This window comes from Lissotriton vulgaris, chromosome 12 (assembly GCF_964263255.1).
Source record: "Lissotriton vulgaris chromosome 12, aLisVul1.2, whole genome shotgun sequence".
NCBI lineage: Eukaryota > Metazoa > Chordata > Amphibia > Caudata > Salamandridae > Lissotriton > Lissotriton vulgaris.
In genome coordinates this window covers 40112663-40135069 of record NC_141700.1, presented here as the reverse complement: position 1 = coordinate 40135069, position 22407 = coordinate 40112663, and the positions used below count along the sequence as shown (strand labels likewise).

Below are 22407 nucleotides of genomic sequence, written 5' to 3'. Positions count from 1 at the left end.
CCCCTTTTCTGAATCATTTTTTCATAAAGCTTAAAATAAATATGGATAAATACAGGTAAAATTTGCAAAAAATAAATATGGATAAATACAGATAAAGTTGACAAAAAATAAATATGGATAAATGCAGACGGAAATGATAAAAAAATAAATACCATAAAACCAGGAGCCCTAATTACAAACCATAAGGCCCAAGCCAAGTGGTTTATAAATATCACAAATGCACATGTTGTGTATCCCCCTCCCAGCTCCCTCCTCCAGCCCTGGGAGTCCTGCTCAGTCTCATGTCTTCTGTACGTGGCTGCGTACCCTGCCAGGAGGCTAATCCCCTCTTCCAGAGCACAATCATCTTGTTTAAAGTGCACTGTGTGTAAATATATGATGAAAACAAGCTCCCCAGGGCAGGCTTCTTGGAGCAGCCCTGCAGGGATGTGTCGCCATCTCAGTGGCTGCTCAGCGGCACGTGTCCCACTAAGGGCCAGGGATGCCTCTTTGTGAGAGGTCATGAAAGAAATAGGGAAGATTTTTCCATCTACGCACCCAGAACCTGGAACAACATCCCCATCTCCATCGGAACCGCCCCTAACGCTGCTCCAACGTAGGAAAGAGTGAATGAATGCTCCTCTTTAAAGAATACTACATCACAATGCATTAGCCGTCCTCCACCCAGCTCCCTCACCTATTGCTTGTTTGCCGTATGCTTGCTTTACCATGTACAGCAGTCCGCTGCCTTCGACTAGGTTCACGCTGTAGAAATATCATATACCTACACACATACATAAATAAACATATAGAAACATACATGAATATATACATAAATACATACCCACATACATGCATACCCATATAAATACATACCCACATACATGCATACCCACATAAATGCATACATAAATACATACCTACATACATTTATAAATACATACCCACATACATACATACATACATACTTGCATACATACATAAATACATTCATAAATGCATACCCAGATACATAAATACATACATACCCACATACATGCATAAATACATACACACACCCACATATCACGCTTTAAGCAGCCCACACTACTGCTTGTTTTTTTAGACTCTCTGGTGCAGATTTACAAGAAACTGATGCATCTGTGGGGATCGTCAGTTCCCCTGCAACTCCTTGCAAGACCCTTGTACCACCAAGGATGCACCGTATGAAATGCGTTACTTACCTGTAACTGCAGTTATCCAGTATTAGTGTCTTTCATAGATTCACATGCCTGAATCATTCCCCGTCGTCGAGACGGGAGCCTCCGGTACATAAAAAAGTAATGTCCTAAGACATACATAAAGAGAATAGGTCTAAGGGTCTAACCTTAGTAACCTATCTAGGTCCTTATGCAGGAAGGACCAAATAGAGTAGGCTCCAGGGTCCCACCTTGGTAGCCTATCTGCGTCCTTTTGTAAAAAAGGACCAAAACAAAAGGAACAACCAATCAGCTACTACCTCCCTCTAGAACCTTCCTGTGAGGAGCCTCAGTCTCTCAGATTTTCGTACGCACCAAGTTGGATAGGTGTAAACCTGTAGAGAGAGGTGAGTCCTTCCAGGGGAGGCGGGAGGGTGCATGTGAATCTATGAAAGACACTAATACTGGATAACTGCAGTTACAGGTAAGTAACGCATTTCTTATCCAGTATTTGGGTGTCTTTCATAGATTCACATGCCTGAATCAGAGTAGCAAGCAATACAATATGCACATTCTGTGAAGATACAGACAGTATATTACTGCAAGAAATGAACATTTGTGACTGTAGGAAAAAAACAACAGCATACAATGTCATGCAGAATCTAGTAACAAAGAAATGTGCATACCAGTCAAGGATGGTGGGAAGTAGGAGGGCTCACCTCACTGGAATAGATGGCGAAGCACTGCTCTGCCCACTGCTGCGTCTTTCGTCAGCTCAGCGTCCAAGCAGTAGTGCCTGGTGAAGGTATGCGGGGACTTCCAGGTCGCCGCTCTACATATGTCTAGGAGTGGCACTCCAGCAAATAGTGCCGCAGACGTAGACATGGCTCTGGTGGAGTGGGCTTTGGCCCGTGAGTCCAGAGGTCTTCCTGCCTTCTCGTGGCAGAGAGTTATGGCTGAGGAGATCCATCGTGATATGCTCTGTTTAGTTAAGGGCATGCCTTTCCTAGGCCTGCTGAATGCGACAAAGAGTTGGGATGACTTCCTGAATTGTCTTGTTCTGTCAAGATAGAATTTTAGGCATCTTTGAAGGTCTAAAGAGTGCAGTGATCTCTCAGCCGGGGTAGATGGGTTCGGAAAGAATGATTTAAGAACCACCGGCTCATTAAGATGGAAGTCCGAAGGGACTTTGGGTATGAAACGTGGGTTGGTACGCAGGATGACTCTGTCCTCCTTGAATTGAAGGAATGGGTCCTGGACGGAAAGGGCCTGTAGCTCGCCTACTCTTCTGGCCGAGGTCAGAGCAAGTAGGAGGGCTGTCTTCCACGACAGGAATTTTATGTCAGACTTGTGGATAGGTTCGAAGGGATGTTTCATCAGCTGGTGAAGAACTATGTTGAGCTGCCACGTTGGAGGGACAGGTTTTGGTCTAGGGAAGGACCTAAAGAGGCCTTTCAGAAATTGCTTAATGAGTCTGTCCGCCCACAGAGAGGGGCCCCTAGAAGTTCGAGTGAACCTAGAAATCGCTGCCAAGTGGACCTTGATGGACGCATGGGCCAGGCCTGAGTGCGCCAGGTGTAGAAGGTATGGCAGGAGTTGTTGGGGAGTGACCCGGAAGGGGTGTAGACCCTCCTTTTCACACCAGATGCAGAAGCGTTTCCACTTGAGAGTATAGGTCTTTTTTGTGCTGTTAGCTCTGGCGTTGGACAGGACATCTTTGCACTCTTGTGGGATGTTTAGATGGCTGAACTCACGGTAGTCAGGAGCCAGGCTGACAATTTCAGAGGGCCCAGGTTCGGGTGGAGAACCTGCCCGTGAGACATCGTGAGCAGGGTTGGGTGACTGTGAAGACGAAGAGGTGGGTGGACGGATAGACGGTGGAGCTCCGTGTACCAGTGCTGCCTCGGCCAGGATGGGGCGATGAGGATTAGAGTGCAGGGCTCCGATTTCATTTTCCTGATTACTCTGGGTATCAGTGGGAATGGCGGAAAGGCGTAAGCAAACACGTTCTGCCAAGCTATTGAAAATGCATTCCCTAGAGTTCCTGGTTGGGGAAGCCTGCTTGCGAAGCTTGGGCATCTGGCGTTCTCCCTGGTGGCGAAGAGGTCTATCTGTGGTGTCCCCCACTTCGTGAAGATGTGGTTCAATGCACTCTCGTCTAACTCCCATTCGTGGGATAGGGACTGTTCTCTGCTGAGGGCGTCCGCCAGGACATTGTCCTTGCCTGGAACGTATTCGGCTTTGAGGGTGATGCCATGTTGTAGAAGCCAGTTCCAAACTCTCTGAGATTCTCGAGAGAGAGATAGCGAGCGCGTCCCACCCTGTTTGTTCAGGTAGTGCATAGTCGTGGTGTTGTCCGTCCTGACTAGCACTGGGGAGTTTCTGATGCGCGGGAGGAACGATTGGAGCGCCAGGAAGACCGCCCGTAGCTCTAGAATGTTGATGTGGAGCTTGGACTCCTGTGGCGACCATTTTCCGTTGGTCTGTAGTTCTTGTAGGACTGCACCCCAGCCCTCCAAGGATGCATCCGTGGTGATGATATGTGGTTGCGCCGGAAGCAGGAACGGTAGTCCTTGCGACAGGTGTTTGTCTGAAGTCCACCATTGTAGACTGTTGATTAGATGTTGAGTGACTCGTAAGCGGTCCTCGAAGGATCCCTTCGCTTGTGTCCATTGTTCTGACAGTTCTTCCTGAAGGGGGCGCATTTTTAGGCGGCAGTGAGGGATGAGAAGGATACATGACGACATCATGCCAAGGAGCGATTTGAAGAGGCGGACGGTCAGAGACTGTTTGGATGCCACTGACTTGGCCAAGGAGATGAGTTTCGACTTTCTCTCCTGTGATGGAAAGGCCTTCGTGCAATCCGTGTCCAGGGTAGCTCCTAGGAAGGTGATGACTCGAGCTGGTGTCAGGGATGACTTTTCCCTGTTGAGGGTCAGTCCAAGGCGGCGGAAAAGATGCAGACAGGCGCTGGAAGATGCAGCTGCGGCTGCTCTCGACGGAGCTTTTACCAGCCAGTCGTCCAGGTAAGGGAAGACCTGGTGTCCCTGCTGGCGGAGATAGGCTGCTACCGGAGAAAGGCATTTCGTAAAGATCCTTGGAGCAGATTTGAGGCCGAAGGGGAGTACGCGGAATTGGTAGTGTATCCCTGCGACTGCAAACCTTAGGAACTTTCTGTGACCCTTGAGGATAGGGATGTGGTAATAGGCGTCCTGTAGGTCGAGTGATGTCATGTAATCGCCTTTTTCCAGGAGTCCCAGGATCTCCTGTAGCGTGACCATTCGAAACGATTGCTTCTTGAGAAACACGTTGAGGGCTCTTAAGTCGAGAATTGGACGCCATTTCTTCCCCTTCTTGTGGATGAGGAAGAAGTGGGAATAGAAGCCCTCCCCCATCTGGGCGTGTGGAACTTTTTCTATCGCGCCTTTCTGGAGCATGGATGTTAGTTCTTGCCGAAGCAGCCGCAGGTGTCTGTGAGGACGCTTGACAGGTGGTGTCTGAGGAGGGTTTGAGAGGAATTCTAGAGAGTGGCCGAATTGAAGGAGTTGTAGAACCCACCGGTCTGTCGTTATTTGCCGCCAGTTTTGAAGGTAAAAGGAAAGCTTCCCTCCAAGTCGCAAGGGAAGCGATGGTGGAGGGGCTGGCCAATTGGAAAAGTCATTGTCGATTGCCTGCTGGTCTCTTCTGTCCTTTCCCTCTGTAGGACGATTTATTGAAGGAGGACTGACGTCCCGACTGGTTTTGGCGCTGTTGAAATTGCGTTTTACCCTGAGAGTAAGAGTAAGAGGACTTGTTTTGATAAGATCCTCTATAGGAGGATTGTCCCCTCCCCCTGTTGGCACGAAAGGACTGAGTGCGAGATTGCAGAGTGCCCAGGGCTCTGGCTGTGTCAGTGTCCTTTTTAATTGCAGTGAGGGCTTCGTCAATCTTCTCGCCGAATAGGTGATCGCCATCATAGGGCATATCTAAGATCTTGGTCTGGACCTCCTGTCTGAAAGAGGTGGCTTTAAGCCAGCCTTGGCGTCGCAGGACAGCGGCTCCCGCCAGCTGTCTGAATCCAGTCATGGCCACGTCAATGGCGCAGTCTATCAGTTCTGAGGCCGATGTTTGGCCCTCAAGGAGGAGCGAGTGTGCCTCCGCTGTAGCATCTTCCGGCAGGTCGGCAATGTAGGGCGCGATGTCCGCCCAGAGTTGGCGGTTGTAACGCCCAAGAAGGGCGATGGAATTGGCAATTTTCACCGTTGTCGCAGAGGTAGTGGAAAAGCGTTTCCCAACTGCATCTAACTTCCTGCCTTCTTTATCTGGTGGTGTCGATAAAGGTGATGCAGGGTTACGCGAGTTCTTCTGCGCCGCCTGGGTGACCACAGAGTCCGCCTTGGGGTGACCCGTGAGGCATGCTGGAGCTGAAGACGTAGCTCTGTACTTTTTATCCAGTTTGGGTACGATTACCTGTAGGGAAGCTGGAGATTGCATGAGCTGCTTGCCCTGTTTGAGTAGATAATCAATGATCGGAATCGATCTAGTAGTTTTCTTAGTTGGTTCTTTAAAGTCATAGAGGAAACATTCAGTTTCCTGAGATTCCATTGACATATGGAACCTTTTGGCAGCCCTTTCCATGAGGTTATGGAAACCTCCAATATCAGCAGGTGGAGACTCAGAAGATTGTGGCTCCGGAGAGGCTGGAGAGTGAGTAACATAGTCCTGGTCCGCATCCACGTCCGTATCATCATCTCGGACTTCCCCTTCTTCATGTTCCCTGTCCTCTTCCTCGGACGAGATAGGATCTTGAGCAGGGTCCTGTGTCCTAGGAAGGATCAGTGGAGGGGGCCTAGGTCTTGTCCCTTGTGCAGGAACGGGCACAGATGGCTGCGGGGTTGGTGGGACAGTAGGGGTGGCTTTCTGCGGAAACCGCAGTTTGTAGTCTTGGACGAGAAAGCTCAAGTCTGCAACCAATGAGGCCGGCAAGCACACCATTGGGGTCACCTGGGTGTGGACTTGGGTAGGCACTACTGGAGGGGTCGATTCCTCAACCTCCTGCTCTTCGTCCGTACTCTGGCACTTGACAATTAGGTCGGAAGGACTAGTGGCTTGGGTAAACTCCTCCTCCTCCTCCGGCTCCTGGTCCTGTAAGAAGCAGGATGGTGTCAGCTGTTGGACCTTACTAGGTGAGGTCATCTCCGGAGTGATCTGCCTTTTGGTGATCCTAATGGAGACATGGGAAGTCTGAGCGTCCATTGCGTGTGACAAGAGCTCGGATTCTTTCCAGGTACCAGTAGCCGTCGGTATAGTCTTCGTCGACGGTGCATCCGTCGACGACCCTCTCGTCGACGGAGCTTTAAGCAGCGTTTCCTTCGTCGACTGCTTCGTCGTCGGCGCCGCCGTCGACGGAGCGCCCTTCGTCGACGGAGTGTCCCTCGTCGACGGCTTCGTCGACGGTGTGACTTTCGTCGACGGTGTCGTCGTCGACGTCCTCGTCGACGGTGCTGTCGTCGACGCCCTCGTCGACGGTGCCGTCGTCGATGTCCTCGTCGACGGTCTTGTCGTCGACGGTGCGGAGGATGAAATCGGTCGTCCTGCTGACGACGAGTAGGTTAGAGTCGTCGATGAGGAGGACGCCGACGATGCCATCGTCGTCGATACCGTCGTCGTCGATGTTGAGACGGTTTTAGGCGATGAGGTGGTCGCCGATTGCGCCGTCGTCACCGTAAGCAGTGGTTGCTTCCTAGGGACAGGAAGGTCCTTGCTAGATACGGCAGGCTTGCCCTCTGAAGCCTTTTTAGACCTCTTAGGAGGGGTCGCTGAGTGGCCAGGCGAGGAAGCCCTAGGCCTCTTCAGGGAAAGTTGTGAGGCGACCGACATGCTCTCCCCCTCGGAAATGAGGTCGGTCGGTTTGTTTTTGAGCCTGTTCAGCCAGATAAGAAGTCTCCCTTCCCGGTCTTTCTGGGTTTTGACGGAGAACTTACGGCAAATCTTGCAGTCGATGGTCTTGTGGTGAGGGTAGAGGCAATACAGGCATTCCTCATGTTCGTCGTCCACGTGGAGCCTTAGTTTACCACAGGAGGCACAGGGACGGAAAAGTGCTCTTTTCTTGACGTCAGCCATAGTAGAAAGTCGAAAAAACTGTGAAGTTTGGAGAAAATACGATATTCCTGAGGAGAACTCAGGTGGAGACTCCCTAGCACAACGTGCGGTAGAAAATCTGAGAGACTGAGGCTCCTCACAGGAAGGTTCTAGAGGGAGGTAGTAGCTGATTGGTTGTTCCTTTTGTTTTGGTCCTTTTTTACAAAAGGACGCAGATAGGCTACCAAGGTGGGACCCTGGAGCCTACTCTATTTGGTCCTTCCTGCATAAGGACCTAGATAGGTTACTAAGGTTAGACCCTTAGACCTATTCTCTTTATGTATGTCTTAGGACATTACTTTTTTATGTACCGGAGGCTCCCGTCTCGACGACGGGGAATGATTCAGGCATGTGAATCTATGAAAGACACCCAAATACTGGATAATTACAATATGACACACCATGGCGCAAGGATTGACAGATGCGTCAGAAATTCTGACGCATCTTTCAGCACATGTCATGCATTGCTGGAGTGGTGTCGCAAACACGACGCAACTCCAGCAATACTTGGGGAAGGCCTGAACTTGATACACTGCATCACTCCTTACGCCTGCCAGTGGCGTCCTAGAAGTGGCGCAGTGAAATCTTGTAGATTTCACTGCATCACTTTTACGAGGCTTTCCTGCGTGGGAACGCCCACCCTGCATACGTTATACCTGACGCAGGTATAATGTAATGCAGGGTTTTACAACATGATGCTTCTCCCTAGATGCGGCCTGTTGTAATTTGGCCGCATTGTTTACGCAACGGCGGCGCAAAAGCGTTGCAAGAGGCTTGTAAATTTGCCTCCTTCTGTCTCATAAGGTCTCACTGCAGAACAGAAGGACTTCAATCGAACCAGCCCAGCTGTTCTTGAATACCACCTTGGGGTCAACTTCCTGCGGATGACAGATCTTCAGCAGATCACAGACTCAGACCGAGATCCCTCAGCAGGTGACCGTCTGCAGGGACGAACAGACTCAAGAAGAAATATCTGCGGTGATCTCTAGGCCTTCGGCTCCCCCGAAGGCTCTGCAAGTTTGGTGCATGGGCGCCATCTTTCAGGCAGTCGTGCACTATACTTTTTTGTTTTTTTAAAAACAATTTTCCAAAGTTGGCATTTGTTTTTGAAAAACAAACAACGAATAACCCCAAAATCCTGAGAGTTTTCTACCCCACCCTGTGGCTTTAATGTATTTTTCATGGCCGTTAGCAACCAGGGCCGGACTGAGAACCAATACCGGCCCTGGCAAAGTGCTCGGCCGGCCCCCTGGGGGTGCGACCAAGCTCTTAGCCAAGGTTGGTTTTCAGCCGCAAAAATGGCCCTGTAACAAAACCGGGCCCCAGGGCCTAAAACCGGCCCCCACCCTTGCGGCGCACCGGGGGATTGCCCGATGCCCGCAACGGCCAGTCCGGGCCTGTTAGCAACCGCTTTTTCCTGGCGATGGCGGACAGAACAAAAATAATACGAATGTCTGCTCTACACAGGGGAGGACATTTGTGACGGAGTTCCCTGTCTGTCAAACCGGGCCCTCTGACTGCTCCGATCATTCAGTACACTCCAGACATGACAGGGCCTCCGTCCTGGTGGACTAAGGCACAAACTACATCTTTAAGGAAGAAAACACTCTAGGCAGGGAGATATATATATATATATTGCTTCCCAAAGTTATTAACACCACAATAAATACTTATTTTTGTGTTAATAATTCACTATCACGGTTTGTTAAAAATCTTGTTTAGGGGACGAGACAAAAAAGAGACAGGAAATGACATCACACACTTTAAAGTATTAGTACTGGTTTTGTTAACTGCCACCTATAATCGAGACCAATGTCTTATGCTAAGACCGAAACGCGTAGATCGGCAGATCGGCTGCCTTTACCCTAATTATGATGAACTATTGAAAAATCGCAAAACACTGACGTGAGTGAGACCCCGTTTTGTCCTCCCTGGTAGGAAGTATTTGTGATTAATATTATATATATATATATATATATATATATATATATATATATATATATATATATATATATATATATATATATATATATATAACACCAAACGCTGTCTCCGCACCTCCTTCTGGCGAGCCCAAAGACAACACAAATCCAAATGCTTCTGGCACAAAATCTTTATTTTTTGGAGCCGCTAAATCTGACGCATTTCGGGCATCCGCCCTTGGTCACAGATTGTCCAGTTAAAAGCTCGCCATTTTCTTAAATATGTTTTACAACACCACATGTGATCATAAACATAGAAGACATACTATAAACAACCTAGTTTGCACTTTCTTCTTTTTTCGAAAAAACTTTAAGCAAGCATTTCAAATGTCAGCCGACAAATGACAATACGTAGGATCTAAGCCGCATAGTTCTATTCAATAAACATTTTCAAATATCACTGCATAAATGCAAAATATTTCAAGAAAATCTTTTGGGCTCCTAAATCCAGATTCCACATGCTATTTAAATATAACAATATACAGTTTTCAAATTTAAAACTCTGAAAGGCAGACAGCATCACTCCAAATTTGAGTGAAGAGCCTATGAATAAATAATAAACCTATATTCTCTTATCGTATACATTTGTGCAAACAATGCAATAAATATGTGCAAAATAGATACTTGTTTTGCCATATTTTTTAGTATGTGCAAATAACGCAATATAGTACTGTGCAAATGTGTTACATCTTGTGCAAAATATCGCAAAAATTTGTAAACCATCATACTCATGCATGTGATTGTGCATATATATACATATATATATATATATATTTTTTTTTTTTTATTTATTTATTTATTTATTTATTTATTTATTTATTCACATTTCCATAGAGTCTGTGTTGAGAAATGTTTAATCACTTTAGTGGTTTATGGCCAATAGACTTTACTTCCTTAATTCCCTGATACGCCGTATCGTTTTTTTTTTGCCTAAAATGTGTTAATTGTATGATTAAATAGACGGTCGTGCGGATTCGTCTCATGTTTAAGTCATGCACCAGCTCTCAGTGATGCCTCGGGTTCCAGGTCAGTACAGAAAGCCCTGTATTCTCCTCACAAATCCAGATTATCCTACAAAAAACAGGAGTTCTCGAAGAAAGCTTGGCTCCTTCCTGGAATGTGAGGTATTAAAAGGGCTTCTTAAAACCATGGGCTGGCAGCCACCCTCTCCAGGAAGGCATCCCAGCACCCCTCACAGCTGAGCTACAGTTTGCAACACCCTGTCAAAGACCATCTTAATCCTTCACCGTACATCAACAAGACATACTGGACCCAACCCGGACACCAGCATGACAGAACCTGGCTCCAGTTGGCTAAGCGTTTGCAGTCTCAAGGGTACATCCGTTCAAGTGTTACTAACATATATAGCTTGTAAATTCCACAGAGGATTTGAGTGAAGCCTACACCCCCTTCAGCCGCAAAGACTGGCAGCAGAACCACAAAATGGTTAACATATTCATCTGCTCCAACAGACCCCGTTGGCCTTGGTCAATGGGTGCCCAAGTATCGTAAGAGATTGCGAAGCACTAGTGAACCATACTAACAGTAGTAAGCGCTTTACAAATTTTCCAAACAACTGAGAGAAGAACATAGGGAAAAAAACTGAAGTTATATCAATAGGGGAGGCTCTACCCTGTCCTGTAAGACAAGGCCCATAACCTGTGCAATATCATGAAAATAAACACTCCTAAAAGCCGCAGAAAGATGTATTAGACACAGAATTCTGTATCTAGGACACAGGTGTGCAGAGTGTGAAAAGGAAGATGCATAAGCACAAAGTGAGGGATAAAACATCTCCATGGTACAGCTTCCTCTAAAAAGGATCTTAAAGCTTGTGGAGACAAAGAAAAGAATTATTAAACATGGATGTATGTGGTAACGCGATCAAACATAAGCAGACCTAGTCACTGCTGATCACACATCTTTGGGTGTCCTCAAACTTGTGGCGAAAAGTTGTCAAACATGGTTCGGTTTCAGAGGACTCAATCAAACGTAATCAAACATTCGCTTCTTTGACAAGCCTGATTACTTGGGATCATAGAAGGTCCCACATGGTGACATGCGTTCAATCTCAGTCAGACACAGTAAAAACAAACAACAATGTTCAATTGAGACTAAATAAGAGCATAATAGGAGAACCATGGAGAAATATGGACCAACATGGTCAAACATAAATGCACACGGATAAACATACTTAAAGATTGGCAAACATGAGGAAATGCATTCAAACATGCTTCAACATGATTAGACATGACCAAACATGGTCAAACATGAATGTTCATGGACAAACGTGTTCAAACATAGGCATCATGGACAAACACATTCAAGTGCGATCCATCATGGGCGAGGGTTCAAACATGGTGACAAATGTGGTGAAACATGCACCATCATGGACAAAAGTGCTCAAACATGGTCAATCACAAATCTTCATGACAAACATGCTTAAATATGGTACATGGAGAATGAAGTTCAAATCTGCCATCATGGTCAAACATGGACAAGTGTGGACAAACATCAATGTACATGGACACATGTTAAAATATGCTTTAACTTGGACAAATGTGTTCATCCATGGCCAAGCATGGAAGTACAAAGACAAACATGTTCAAACGTGCACCATCATGGGCAAACGTGTTCAAACATAATCCATGAGGGACAAACGTGTCCAAACACGCTGGTCTATTAAGGGCAAACATGTTCAAACATGGTTCATCATGGACAAACGTGTTCAAAAGTACAACATCATAAATAAACGTGTTCAAACACAATCCATTGAGGACAAACGTGTGCAAAAGGATACCATCAATGACAAACGTGTTCAAGAATAATCCATTAGAGACAAACGTGTTTAAACACGCTGGTCTATCAAGGGCAAACATGTTAAAAAATGGTTCATCATGGAAAAACGTGTTTAAACGTACACTATCATAGACAAATGTGTTCAAACATTATCCATCTAGAACAAACGTGTTCAAACTTACACCATCATGGACAAACGAATTCAAGCATAATCCATCAGGGACAAATGTGTTTAAACACGCTGGTCTATCAAGGGCAAACATGTTAAAAAATGTTTCATCATGGAAAAACGTGTTCAAACATACACTATCATAGACAAACGTGTTCAAACATTATCCATTGAGGACAAACATGTACAAACGTACACCATCATGGAAAAACGTGTTCAAACATACACCATCATGCACAAACGTTTTCAAACGTACACCATCATGGGCAAACATGTTCAAACGTACACCATCATGGACAAACGTGTTCAAACGTACACATCATGGACAAACGTGTTCAAACATAATCCATCATGGACAAACGTGTTTAAAGATAGGCAACCTGGACAAACCGTGGTCCATCATGGACAAACACATTCAAGTGCGATCCATCATGGGCGAGTGTTCAAACATGGTGAAGCATGAATGTACATGGACAAATTTGGTCAAACATACACCGTCATGGACAAAAGTGTTGAAACACTGTCCATTATGGACAGTCGTGTTCAAACATGGTCAATCACTAATCTTCATGACAAACATGCTTAAATATGGTACATGGAGAATGGACACACATTAAAATATGATTCAACTTGGACAAATGTGTTCAAATATGGCCAAGCATTAAAGTACAAGGACAAACATGTTCAAACGTACATCATCATGGCCAAACGTGTGCAAACGTACACCATCATGGACAAACATGTTCAAGCAAAATCCATGAGGGACAAACGTGTTCAAACACAATGTCTATCAAGGGCAAACATGTGCAAACATGGTTCATCTTGGACAAACGTGTTCAAACCTATACCATCATAGACAAATGTGTTCAAACATAATCCATTGAGGACAAAGATGTTCAAACATACACCATCATGGAAAAACGTGTTCAAACGTACACCATCATGGACAAATACGTTCAAACGTACATCATCATGGACAAACGTGTTCAAAAGTACACCATCATGGACAAATGTGTTCAAACACCACCATCATGGACAAACGTGTTCAAACAAACTGGTCTATCAAGGGCAAACACGTTCAAAAATGGTTCATCATTGACAAATGTGTTCAAACGTACACCATCGTGGACAAACGTGTTCAAACGTACACCATCATGGACAAACGTGTTCAAACGTACGCCATCATGGACAAATGTGTTCAAACATAATACATCAAGGACAAATGTGTTTAAACATAATCGATAAAAGACAAACATGTTCAAATGTACACCATCATGGACAAACATGTTCAAACATACACCATCATGGAAAAATGTGTTCAAATGTACACCATCATGGATAAACATGTTCAAGCATAATCCAGCAGGGGCAAACGTGTTCAAACATAATCCATCAGGACAAAATGTGTTCAAACGTACACCATCATAGACAAACGTGTTCAAACGTACACCATCATGGACAAACGTGTTCAAACGTACACCATCATGGACAAACGTGCTCAAACATACACCATCATGGACAAACATGTTCAAATGTACATCATCATGGAAAAACGTGTTCAAACACCACCATCATGGACAAACGTGTTCAAACATACACCATCATGGACAAACATGTTCAAACGTACATCATCAAGGACAAATGTGTTCAAACGTACACCATCATGGACAAATGTGTTCAAACGTACACCATCGTAGACAAATGTGTTTAAACGTACACCATCATAGACAAACGTGTTCAAACGTACACCATCATGGACAAACGTGTTCAAACGTAATCCTTCAAGGACAAACGTGTTCAAATGTACCCCATCATGGACAAACATGTTCAAACATACCCCATCATGGACAAATGTGTTCAAACATAATCTTTCAAGGACAAACGTGTTCAAATGTACACCATCATGGACAAACATGTTCAAACATACCCCATCATGGACAAACGTGTTCAAGTATAATCCATCAGGGACAAACGTATTCAAACACGCTGGCAAACATGTTCAAACATGGTTCATCATGGACAAACGTGTTCACACATACACCATCATGGACAAACATGTTCAAACGTACATCATCATGGACAAACGTGTTCAAACACACTGGTCTATCAAAGGCAAACACGTTCAAAAATGGTTCATCATGGACAAATGTGTTCAAACATAATCCATAAAAGACAAACATGTTCAAATGTATACCATCATGGACAAACATGTTCAAACATACACCATCATGGACAAATGTGTTCAAATGTAACCATCATGGATAAACATGTTCAAGCATAATCCAGCAGGGGCAAACGTGTTAAAACATAATCCATCAGGACAAAATGTGCTCAAACGTACATCATCATAGACAAACGTGTTCAAACGTACACCATCATGGACAAACGTGTTCAAACGTACATCATCATAGACAAACGTGCTCAAACATACACCATCATGGACAAACATGTTCAAATGTACATCGTCATGGACAAACTTGTTCAAATGTACATCATCATGGACAAATGTGTTCAAACACCACCATCATGGACAAACATGTTCAAACGTACATCATCATAGACAAACATGTTCAAACATACACCATCATGGACAAACATGTTCAAACATACACCATCATGGACAAATGTGTTCAAACGTACAACATCATGGACAAACGCGTTCAAGTATAATCCATTAGGGACAAACGTATTCAAACACGCTGGCAAACATGTTCAAACATGGTTCATCATGGAAAAAGATGTTCCAACATACACCGTCATGGACAAACGTGTTCAAACATGCACCATTATAGACCAATGTGTTTCAACATACACCATCATGGACAAACGTGTTCAAACGTACACCATTATAGACAAACGTGTTCCAACATAATCCATCAGAGAAAAATGTGTTCAAGCACGCTGGCTTATCATGGGCAAACATGTTCAAACACGGTCTATCGTGGACACACCTATCCAAAGTGGTTCTTCATGGACAGACATGTTCTAACATTGCTAAAAATGAATGATCATGACAAACATGCGCAAATTTTGTACATGGAGAATAAAGTTCAAAATTGATCAAACATCTGCCAACAAGGTCAAACTTGAACTAGCGTGGACAAACCAGAACGTACACGAACAGACATGTTAAACCATGGCTCAGCTTGGGCAAACATGTTCAAACATCGCCAGACATGAATGTGAATGGACTAAAGGGCTCAAGCGTGCTCCAGAATAGACATGCATGTTTAAGCATGATCAAACTTGAATGCATATGCCATATGGGGAATCATGTTTAAATATGAGCAACATTTCACCAACATAGTCAAACATGGATGGACTTAGATACACACTTTTAAATATGGGTAAACACAGTGACATACATTCAAACATGTTCTAACATGGGCGAAGTTCGGACATGATCAAACATGGCCACACAAGGTAAAACATGGCCACGTAAAGTCAAGCATGGCCACGGAAGATCAAACACGTCTGCACAAGGTCACACATGGCCACACACGGGCAAACACAACGGCACAAGGTCACACCTGGTCACACAAGAAGGTCAAACATAGCCACGCGACACGCGTAGTCAAGCTTGCTCAAACATGAAACACTCTCAAGCGTGTTCAAACATAAGTAAACGTGGTCGCGTGTTTGGTGGCCTTCAGCCGTGCTCACACCTAGTCACGTGCGCTCAAATGTGTCACACTTTCTGCAGAAATGGTTTGTGGTTGCTGAAGGGAAATACGCCTGGTATTTTTTAGGCTAAGCTCCAGTGAGACCGCATCGACGACTACAGCCGACTAGCCGAGTACATACAAGATACTCGGGACTGGCAGCTCACATGTGCTAAACAGGCATTGCATTCATGGTACAAACCTCAGAAGTCTGAGGGCCTAGGGCTGAGCCCGTGGAAGAGGCACCTATAGTTCGCTGCAGCTGGTGGTGCATTAACCTCCGGCACTAGTCAGATCTCATAAAGGAAGCAGGCCGAGTCGGATCCGGGCAAGAAGGGAGAGCGTGGCGCAGTCAAAAACAAAATATTACTGCACCATAAAAGAACATTATAAAAGCACACTGCGCCTGTTTCCAGGACACGATGTGACATTTTTCCGAGATTTATTGCCCGTCATTTATTTTTTGCTATTTAATGTTGTCCCTTCTCCGCTCTGTCGTTTTATGTTTTGCTTTTTTTCTCAGCCATTTCTGTAACAATTACTACCTGACAGTAACAATAGCTGCTGTAAAGCGCCTTGTCGCCCTGATTGCATCTAGTGTGCGCTATCTAAAAACTCAAATCCACTCTAAACACGGGGTCGACAAAGCCCATGGGCTGTGACTTCGGAGGCGTGTGAGGTAACACACTTTCTCTCGGGTCTGTGTAGGGCGAGGCTGCAAAAGACCATTCAGTCTCTTGGCCGCTCATTTTCTCCTCCTGCGTCTGGCAGCTGCCGGGCCTCAGACTCCGCCTCCCGCAGTAAAACCCTCCCATGGGCAACTCCAGCCATCACAGTCTTATTGGTATAAATCTAACGAGATAGCTCGGTGGGTTGGGCGCCTTCTACAGAGATCTCTTTGAAACTTGCACGCGAGGGATTGTGACCCTGGCGTGCACGCACGGCTCAGCATTTCATCCTACTGAAGAAGACACAAGGAGCATCATTCACTAGGCTACAGCAAGATTTTTTATTTAGAGTTCACAGAATCAACTTGGTTTGTAGGCTGTGCGAATCAATGCATTTAAGTGCAGTCAACGCGCAGACTGCCACAGTCCGCCTCGGATGCTGGGAAGGAAGCTGTTAGTGACATGTTATCCAGAAAAAAACGTATTTGCCACCAGTTTTGTGCACATTTTATATTTTACCCTTCGAGTAATTACTTAAGTACGAGGAGAGAGTTCTTGGTTTAAACAACCTCTAGTTAAAAAAAAAAAGGTTAAATGACGGGTCTACATGAAAACACTTTTGCGGAGTGTGAACCCTGCCGCACGAATCTTACTTTCTGTTTTTTAATTCTATTTGAAGAGCAGTTGCACAAGCGTTATGCAAAAACAAAGGCAGTTTGTAAGGATCGTAATAAGTGAGTCTTGCTGCCTGGAAGGAATTAAACGGGTGCAAAAAGAGATGCAACGGTATGCCAAAGATCACACGGTGTGGTCAAGCAGGGAAGCCGGGACTACGTGTCCAAGACTCCACGACCAAAGCGGACTCTTTAGCCACCAGTCACTTCGCCATGAGGGTTACAACCACGCAACGCTGAGACTTTCCAGTTGTGTCCAGTGCAAGCGTCTGCTTGTAGGAGTGAATGTATCACTCGGTTTGTGGTGCTGAGGAGATTCCTTATGGTGAAGCGTGTCACCTTTGGGTGGGGGAGGGGATTTGTCCTACGAAAGGGACATCCTTCCACTCTGACACATAACTAGACCCAGGGGCCTATTATTGTGTTTGCAGTTACAAGAATGGGGGATAGGCTCCCTGCTGGTCTTTAAAATTCCTCTGGTCCACCTGTTGCGTAATAGTTATAGCACTTCAGAACAATGAAACAAGAAGCTCTGAGAGGCAACATGAACAAACTTTAGAAGACTGAGGGCCTAAAGGCCAGACATGTACATATGAAACGAGAGGATATCTTTAGATATTTGATCCTTTATTTCAGATATTATAATGGAAAGCCAATACAGCCAACACGTTTCGCCCGTGGCGGGCTTCTTCAGGGCATCCAAAAGGAGAAGAACTCCTTGGTATAAGAGTTCGGTGTCAGTGTAAATGGTAAAAAAGGAGAACCACAAGCTGTATCTGTCGAATATCTTTTTGTATGATCCAGTATTGACAAAGGATGTTTAAGAATAGTGTTCCTCCAGCAAAGAGCTGTTTGGCAACAGTAAAGCATAAACGGCATTAGTGATGTGGAACCATCAGCCGCATCTTAGACAGGACCCGTATTCAGTTCCGGCATCCCGATCACGGCAAGTTCAATTGCTGCATTGCGTGACAGGGAGGCCGCAGGACAGCACCATCTATACAGAGATATGGCTCTCCCCTCGCGCTGGCACTGATTTCCGCTGCGTGCACCACGCACACACTCTAGCGCCATAGCGCTAGGGTGCCTGCCTGAGTCTACCATAGGCAATGTACAGGAAGGGTAGCCTTAAAATACCAGGCCTAGACAAGTTCAGAAGCTTTTCCCCATGCTTTATGCAAAGTCAGAAAAGAAAGGAGAAATAAAAACGTTTCTCCTTCTAACACCTCCTTTGAAATGGCGGTAACTTTTGGTGTAAAACCCTGTCTACTATTGTTTGTGGATAGGGTTTTGCTTCAAAAGGCATGGGTGGTGGCAGGGGAACGTCCAGGCACCCCCCATGTAACGCCCCCTTGGTCCTAAGAAGCGCAAAGTAGTGCTTCGTGTTACTTTTAGGGTCCTTTCCAGAGCAAAACAAATTTTGTGCATGAAATTAAATTAAAAAATAAGCATTTTTGCTTGTGACATCATGAACCATAAGTGACCTGTTGTGACATCACTAACCATAAGTGACATAATGTGACACCATTCACCATGTGACCTATTTCGACATCATTCACCATATGTGACCTATTGTGACATCATTTAACACCTAGGACCTATTGTGACATCATGAACCATAAGTGAGCTATTGTGACATCATGAACCATAAGTGATCTATTGTGACATCACGTACCATAAGTTACCTATTGTGACATCATGAATCATAAGTGACCTATTGTGACATCATGAACCATGAGTGACCTATTGTGACATTACGTACCATAAGTTACCTATTGTGACATCATTCACCATATGAGACCCATTGTGACATCATTCACCAGATGAGACCTTCTGTGACATCATTTAACAGATGGGACCTACTGTGACATCATGAACCATAAGTGACCTAAAGTGACATCATTCCGAATATTTTCCCTGTTGCAATATCAATCACGATATGAGATCTATTGTGACATCATTCCTTATAAGAGCTTTACTGTAACATCAGTCATCAGATGAGCTGTACAGTGACATCACTCAACGGATGTGACATCACCTCATTCATTAAAAGAGCACTACTGTGACGTCACTCAACAGACATTCACAGAGCTGAGGTCCAATGTGACATCATTCTCTTTGTCAGCACCAATGTGACGTCATTCATAAGGTGAGACTTGTGTGACATCCTTCACTATATGAGACTTGTTATGACATCACTCATTATAAGAGCGCTACTGTTACATCAGGGGAGCCCTATTTTGACGTCATTCCCCAGATGAGACCTATTGTGACATCATTCAGCGATGGGGCTGGCTGTGATATCACTCACCACATGTGGCCTCATCTCACATCCTTCATTATGTAAGACCTATTAGGACAACATTCAGCAGATGTGCTCAGTTGTGACATCAGAGACATATCGTGACACCATTTATTCTAAGCGACCTATTGTAATATTATGCACTAGATAAAACGTGTGGTATCATTAACCCGATAAGAGCCACTGTCATAGCCTTCATTCGCTTTATGAGACCGACTGTGACGTCATTCACCCTGAGCCCTACTTTGATATCACTCATCATAAAAGCTTTACTATGGCACTACCATCAGATGTGCTCTATCGTGACATCATCCGCCAGTCGTTACTTGCTGTGACGTCATTCACTCCTATGGCTCTATTACCTATTGCAAAACCATTCACAGAGACGAGGGCAATTCTGACATCATGTTCTACGTCAGCCCCGACGTGACATCATTCACCAGAAGAACTTGATTACATGATTCAGCAAATTAGACCAGTTGTGACATCATTCACCAGACTAGACCATATGCCATAAACCAGCTGAGACCTATTGTGACATCATGCACCCTGAGATATCACACATTATAAAAGCCGTACTGTGACTCAATCATCAGATGTACTCTATCGTGACATCATTCACTAAACGACGCCTCTCGTGACATCTTTCCCTATCGTGACATGGACCACTGGAGGAGCTCTTTCGTGACGTCAGTGGCAGAGCTGCCGGTACAAGTGCACACCCTGCCTTCAGTGACCGGGGGCCGCCGTCCCCGGGGGTCTCGGGCGCCCCCCCCCCCCTTCTCCCCTGGCCTTACCTCGCTTGAAGGACCATCTCTTCATCCACAGCTTGGAGAAGGAGGGCCACGAGTGGTTGAGGATGGAGTCGGCCATCGGGAGCGCGAGAGCCGCAGGGGCTTCCAGGAGAAAGTGAACTCCACAGGCTCATGTGAGACAGAAGGCAGGAGCAGGCTGATGAGGAGGGGGGGAGGGGGAGGACAGGGGAAGAGAGGGAGAGAGGGAGGGGCAGAGAGGAGAAGAGAGAGAGAGGGAGGGGCCAGAGCTGCGGGCCGATGCTGGACCCACACCGGAGCCCGCCAGCCCCCAGGGCTCCCAGTGACGGACTGCGGCGACCAATCACAAACAGAATGGACCCCAGGGGGTTACGGGCAGACCAGGCCCTTTACGAGGCCGGAGGGGCTGGGGCTGAGACTCGTGTGTCAGGATGCACCTTACAGAAGCACCAGCCTGACATCCGTCAGACCCTGCCCCAGCCCCACCGGCAGCGATGTGTCCACGGACAACTTGCAGACCCTGGCCTCGGCTATCTGAGGTATTTAACGATCACACCCCACTGTCCTTTCAGGGGAACTGGCCCAGCATGTGAGACACTGCCCCAGGTTTACTGTCCCATTAATGGCCTTCCACCCAGCATGTGACAGACTCTGCCCCAGGTCTACTGTCCCATTAATGGCCTTTCACCCAGCATGTGACAGACTCTGCCCCAGGTCTACTGTCCTTTTAATGGCCTTTCACTCTAGCATCTGACAGACTCTGCCCCAGGTCTCCTGTCCTTTTAGAGGGGCTAGCCTTTCACCCAGCATGTGACAGACTCTGCCCCAGGTCTACTGTCCTTTTAATGGCCTTTCACCCAGCATGTGGCAGACTCTGCCCCAGGTCTACTGTCCCTTTAGAGGGACTAGCCTTTCACCAGCATCTGACAGACTCTGCCCCAGGTCTACTGTCCTTTTAATGGCCTTTCACCTAGCATGTGGCAGACTCTGCCCCAGGTCTACTGTCCCTTTAGAGGGACTAGCCTTTCACCAGCATCTGACAGACTCTGTCCCAGGTCTACTGTCCTTTTAATGGCCTTTCACCCAGCATGTGAGAGACTCTGCCCCAGGTCTACTGTGCCTTTAGAGGGACTAGCCTTTCACCAGCATTTGACAGACTCTGTCCCAGGTCTACTGTCCCTTTAGAGGGACTAGCCTTTCACCAGCATCTGACAGACTCTGTCCCAGGTCTACTGTCCTTTTAATGGCCTTTCAACCAGCATCTGACAAACTCTGTCCCAGGTCTCCTGTCCTTTTAGAGGCCTTTCACCAGCATCTGACAGACTCTGTCCCAGGTCTACTGACCTTTTATTTGCCTTTCACCCAGCATGTGAGAGACTCTGCCCCAGGTCTACTGTCCCTTTAGAGGGACTAGCCTTTCACCAGCATCTGACAGACTCTGTCCCAGGTCTACTGTCCCTTTAGAGGGACTAGCCTTTAACCAGCATCTGACAGACTCTGTCTCAGGTCTCCTGTCCTTTTAGAGGCCTTTCACCAGCACCTGACAGACTCTGCCCCAGGTCTACTGTCCCTTTAATGGCCTTTCACCCAGCATTTGACAGACTCTGCCCCAGGTCTCCTGTCCTTTTAGAGGGGCTAGTCTTTCACCCAGCATGTGACAGACTCTGCCACAGGTCTACTGTCCTTTTAATTGCCTTTCACCAGCATCTGACAGACTCTGTCCCAGGTCTCCTGTCCTTTTAGAGGCCTTTCACCCAGCATGTGAGAGACTCTGCCCCAGGTCTACTGTTCTTTTAATGGCCTTTCACCCAGCATGTGACAGACTCTGCCCCAGGTCTACTGTCCTTTTAATGGCCTTTCACCCAGCATGTGACAGACTCTGCCCCAGGTCTACTGTCCTTTTAATGGCCTTTCACCCAGCATGTGACAGACTCTGCCCCAGGTCTACTGTCCTTTTAGAGGGGCTAGCCTTTCACCCAGCATGTGACAGACTCTGCCCCAGGTCTACTGTCCCTTTAGAGGGACTAGCCTTTCACCCAGCATGTGACAGACTCTGCCCCAGGTCTACTGTCCCTTTAGAAGGACTAGCCTTTCACCCAGC

General features: G+C 46.2%; 1 protein-coding gene across 1 annotated transcript in view; it reads right to left on the bottom strand.

The window, feature by feature from the left end:
* Positions 1–20455, bottom strand: part of ARHGEF18 (Rho/Rac guanine nucleotide exchange factor 18) — a 290711-nt gene extending 270256 nt beyond the window's left edge. The window contains exon 1 of the mRNA XM_086946962.1: positions 20331–20455. Coding sequence (XP_086803088.1) covers positions 20331–20406 — 76 coding nt within the window. The 5' untranslated portion in view covers positions 20407–20455. The remainder of the gene's footprint in view (positions 1–20330) is intronic.
* Between the last annotated feature and the right edge of the window lie 1952 nt (positions 20456–22407).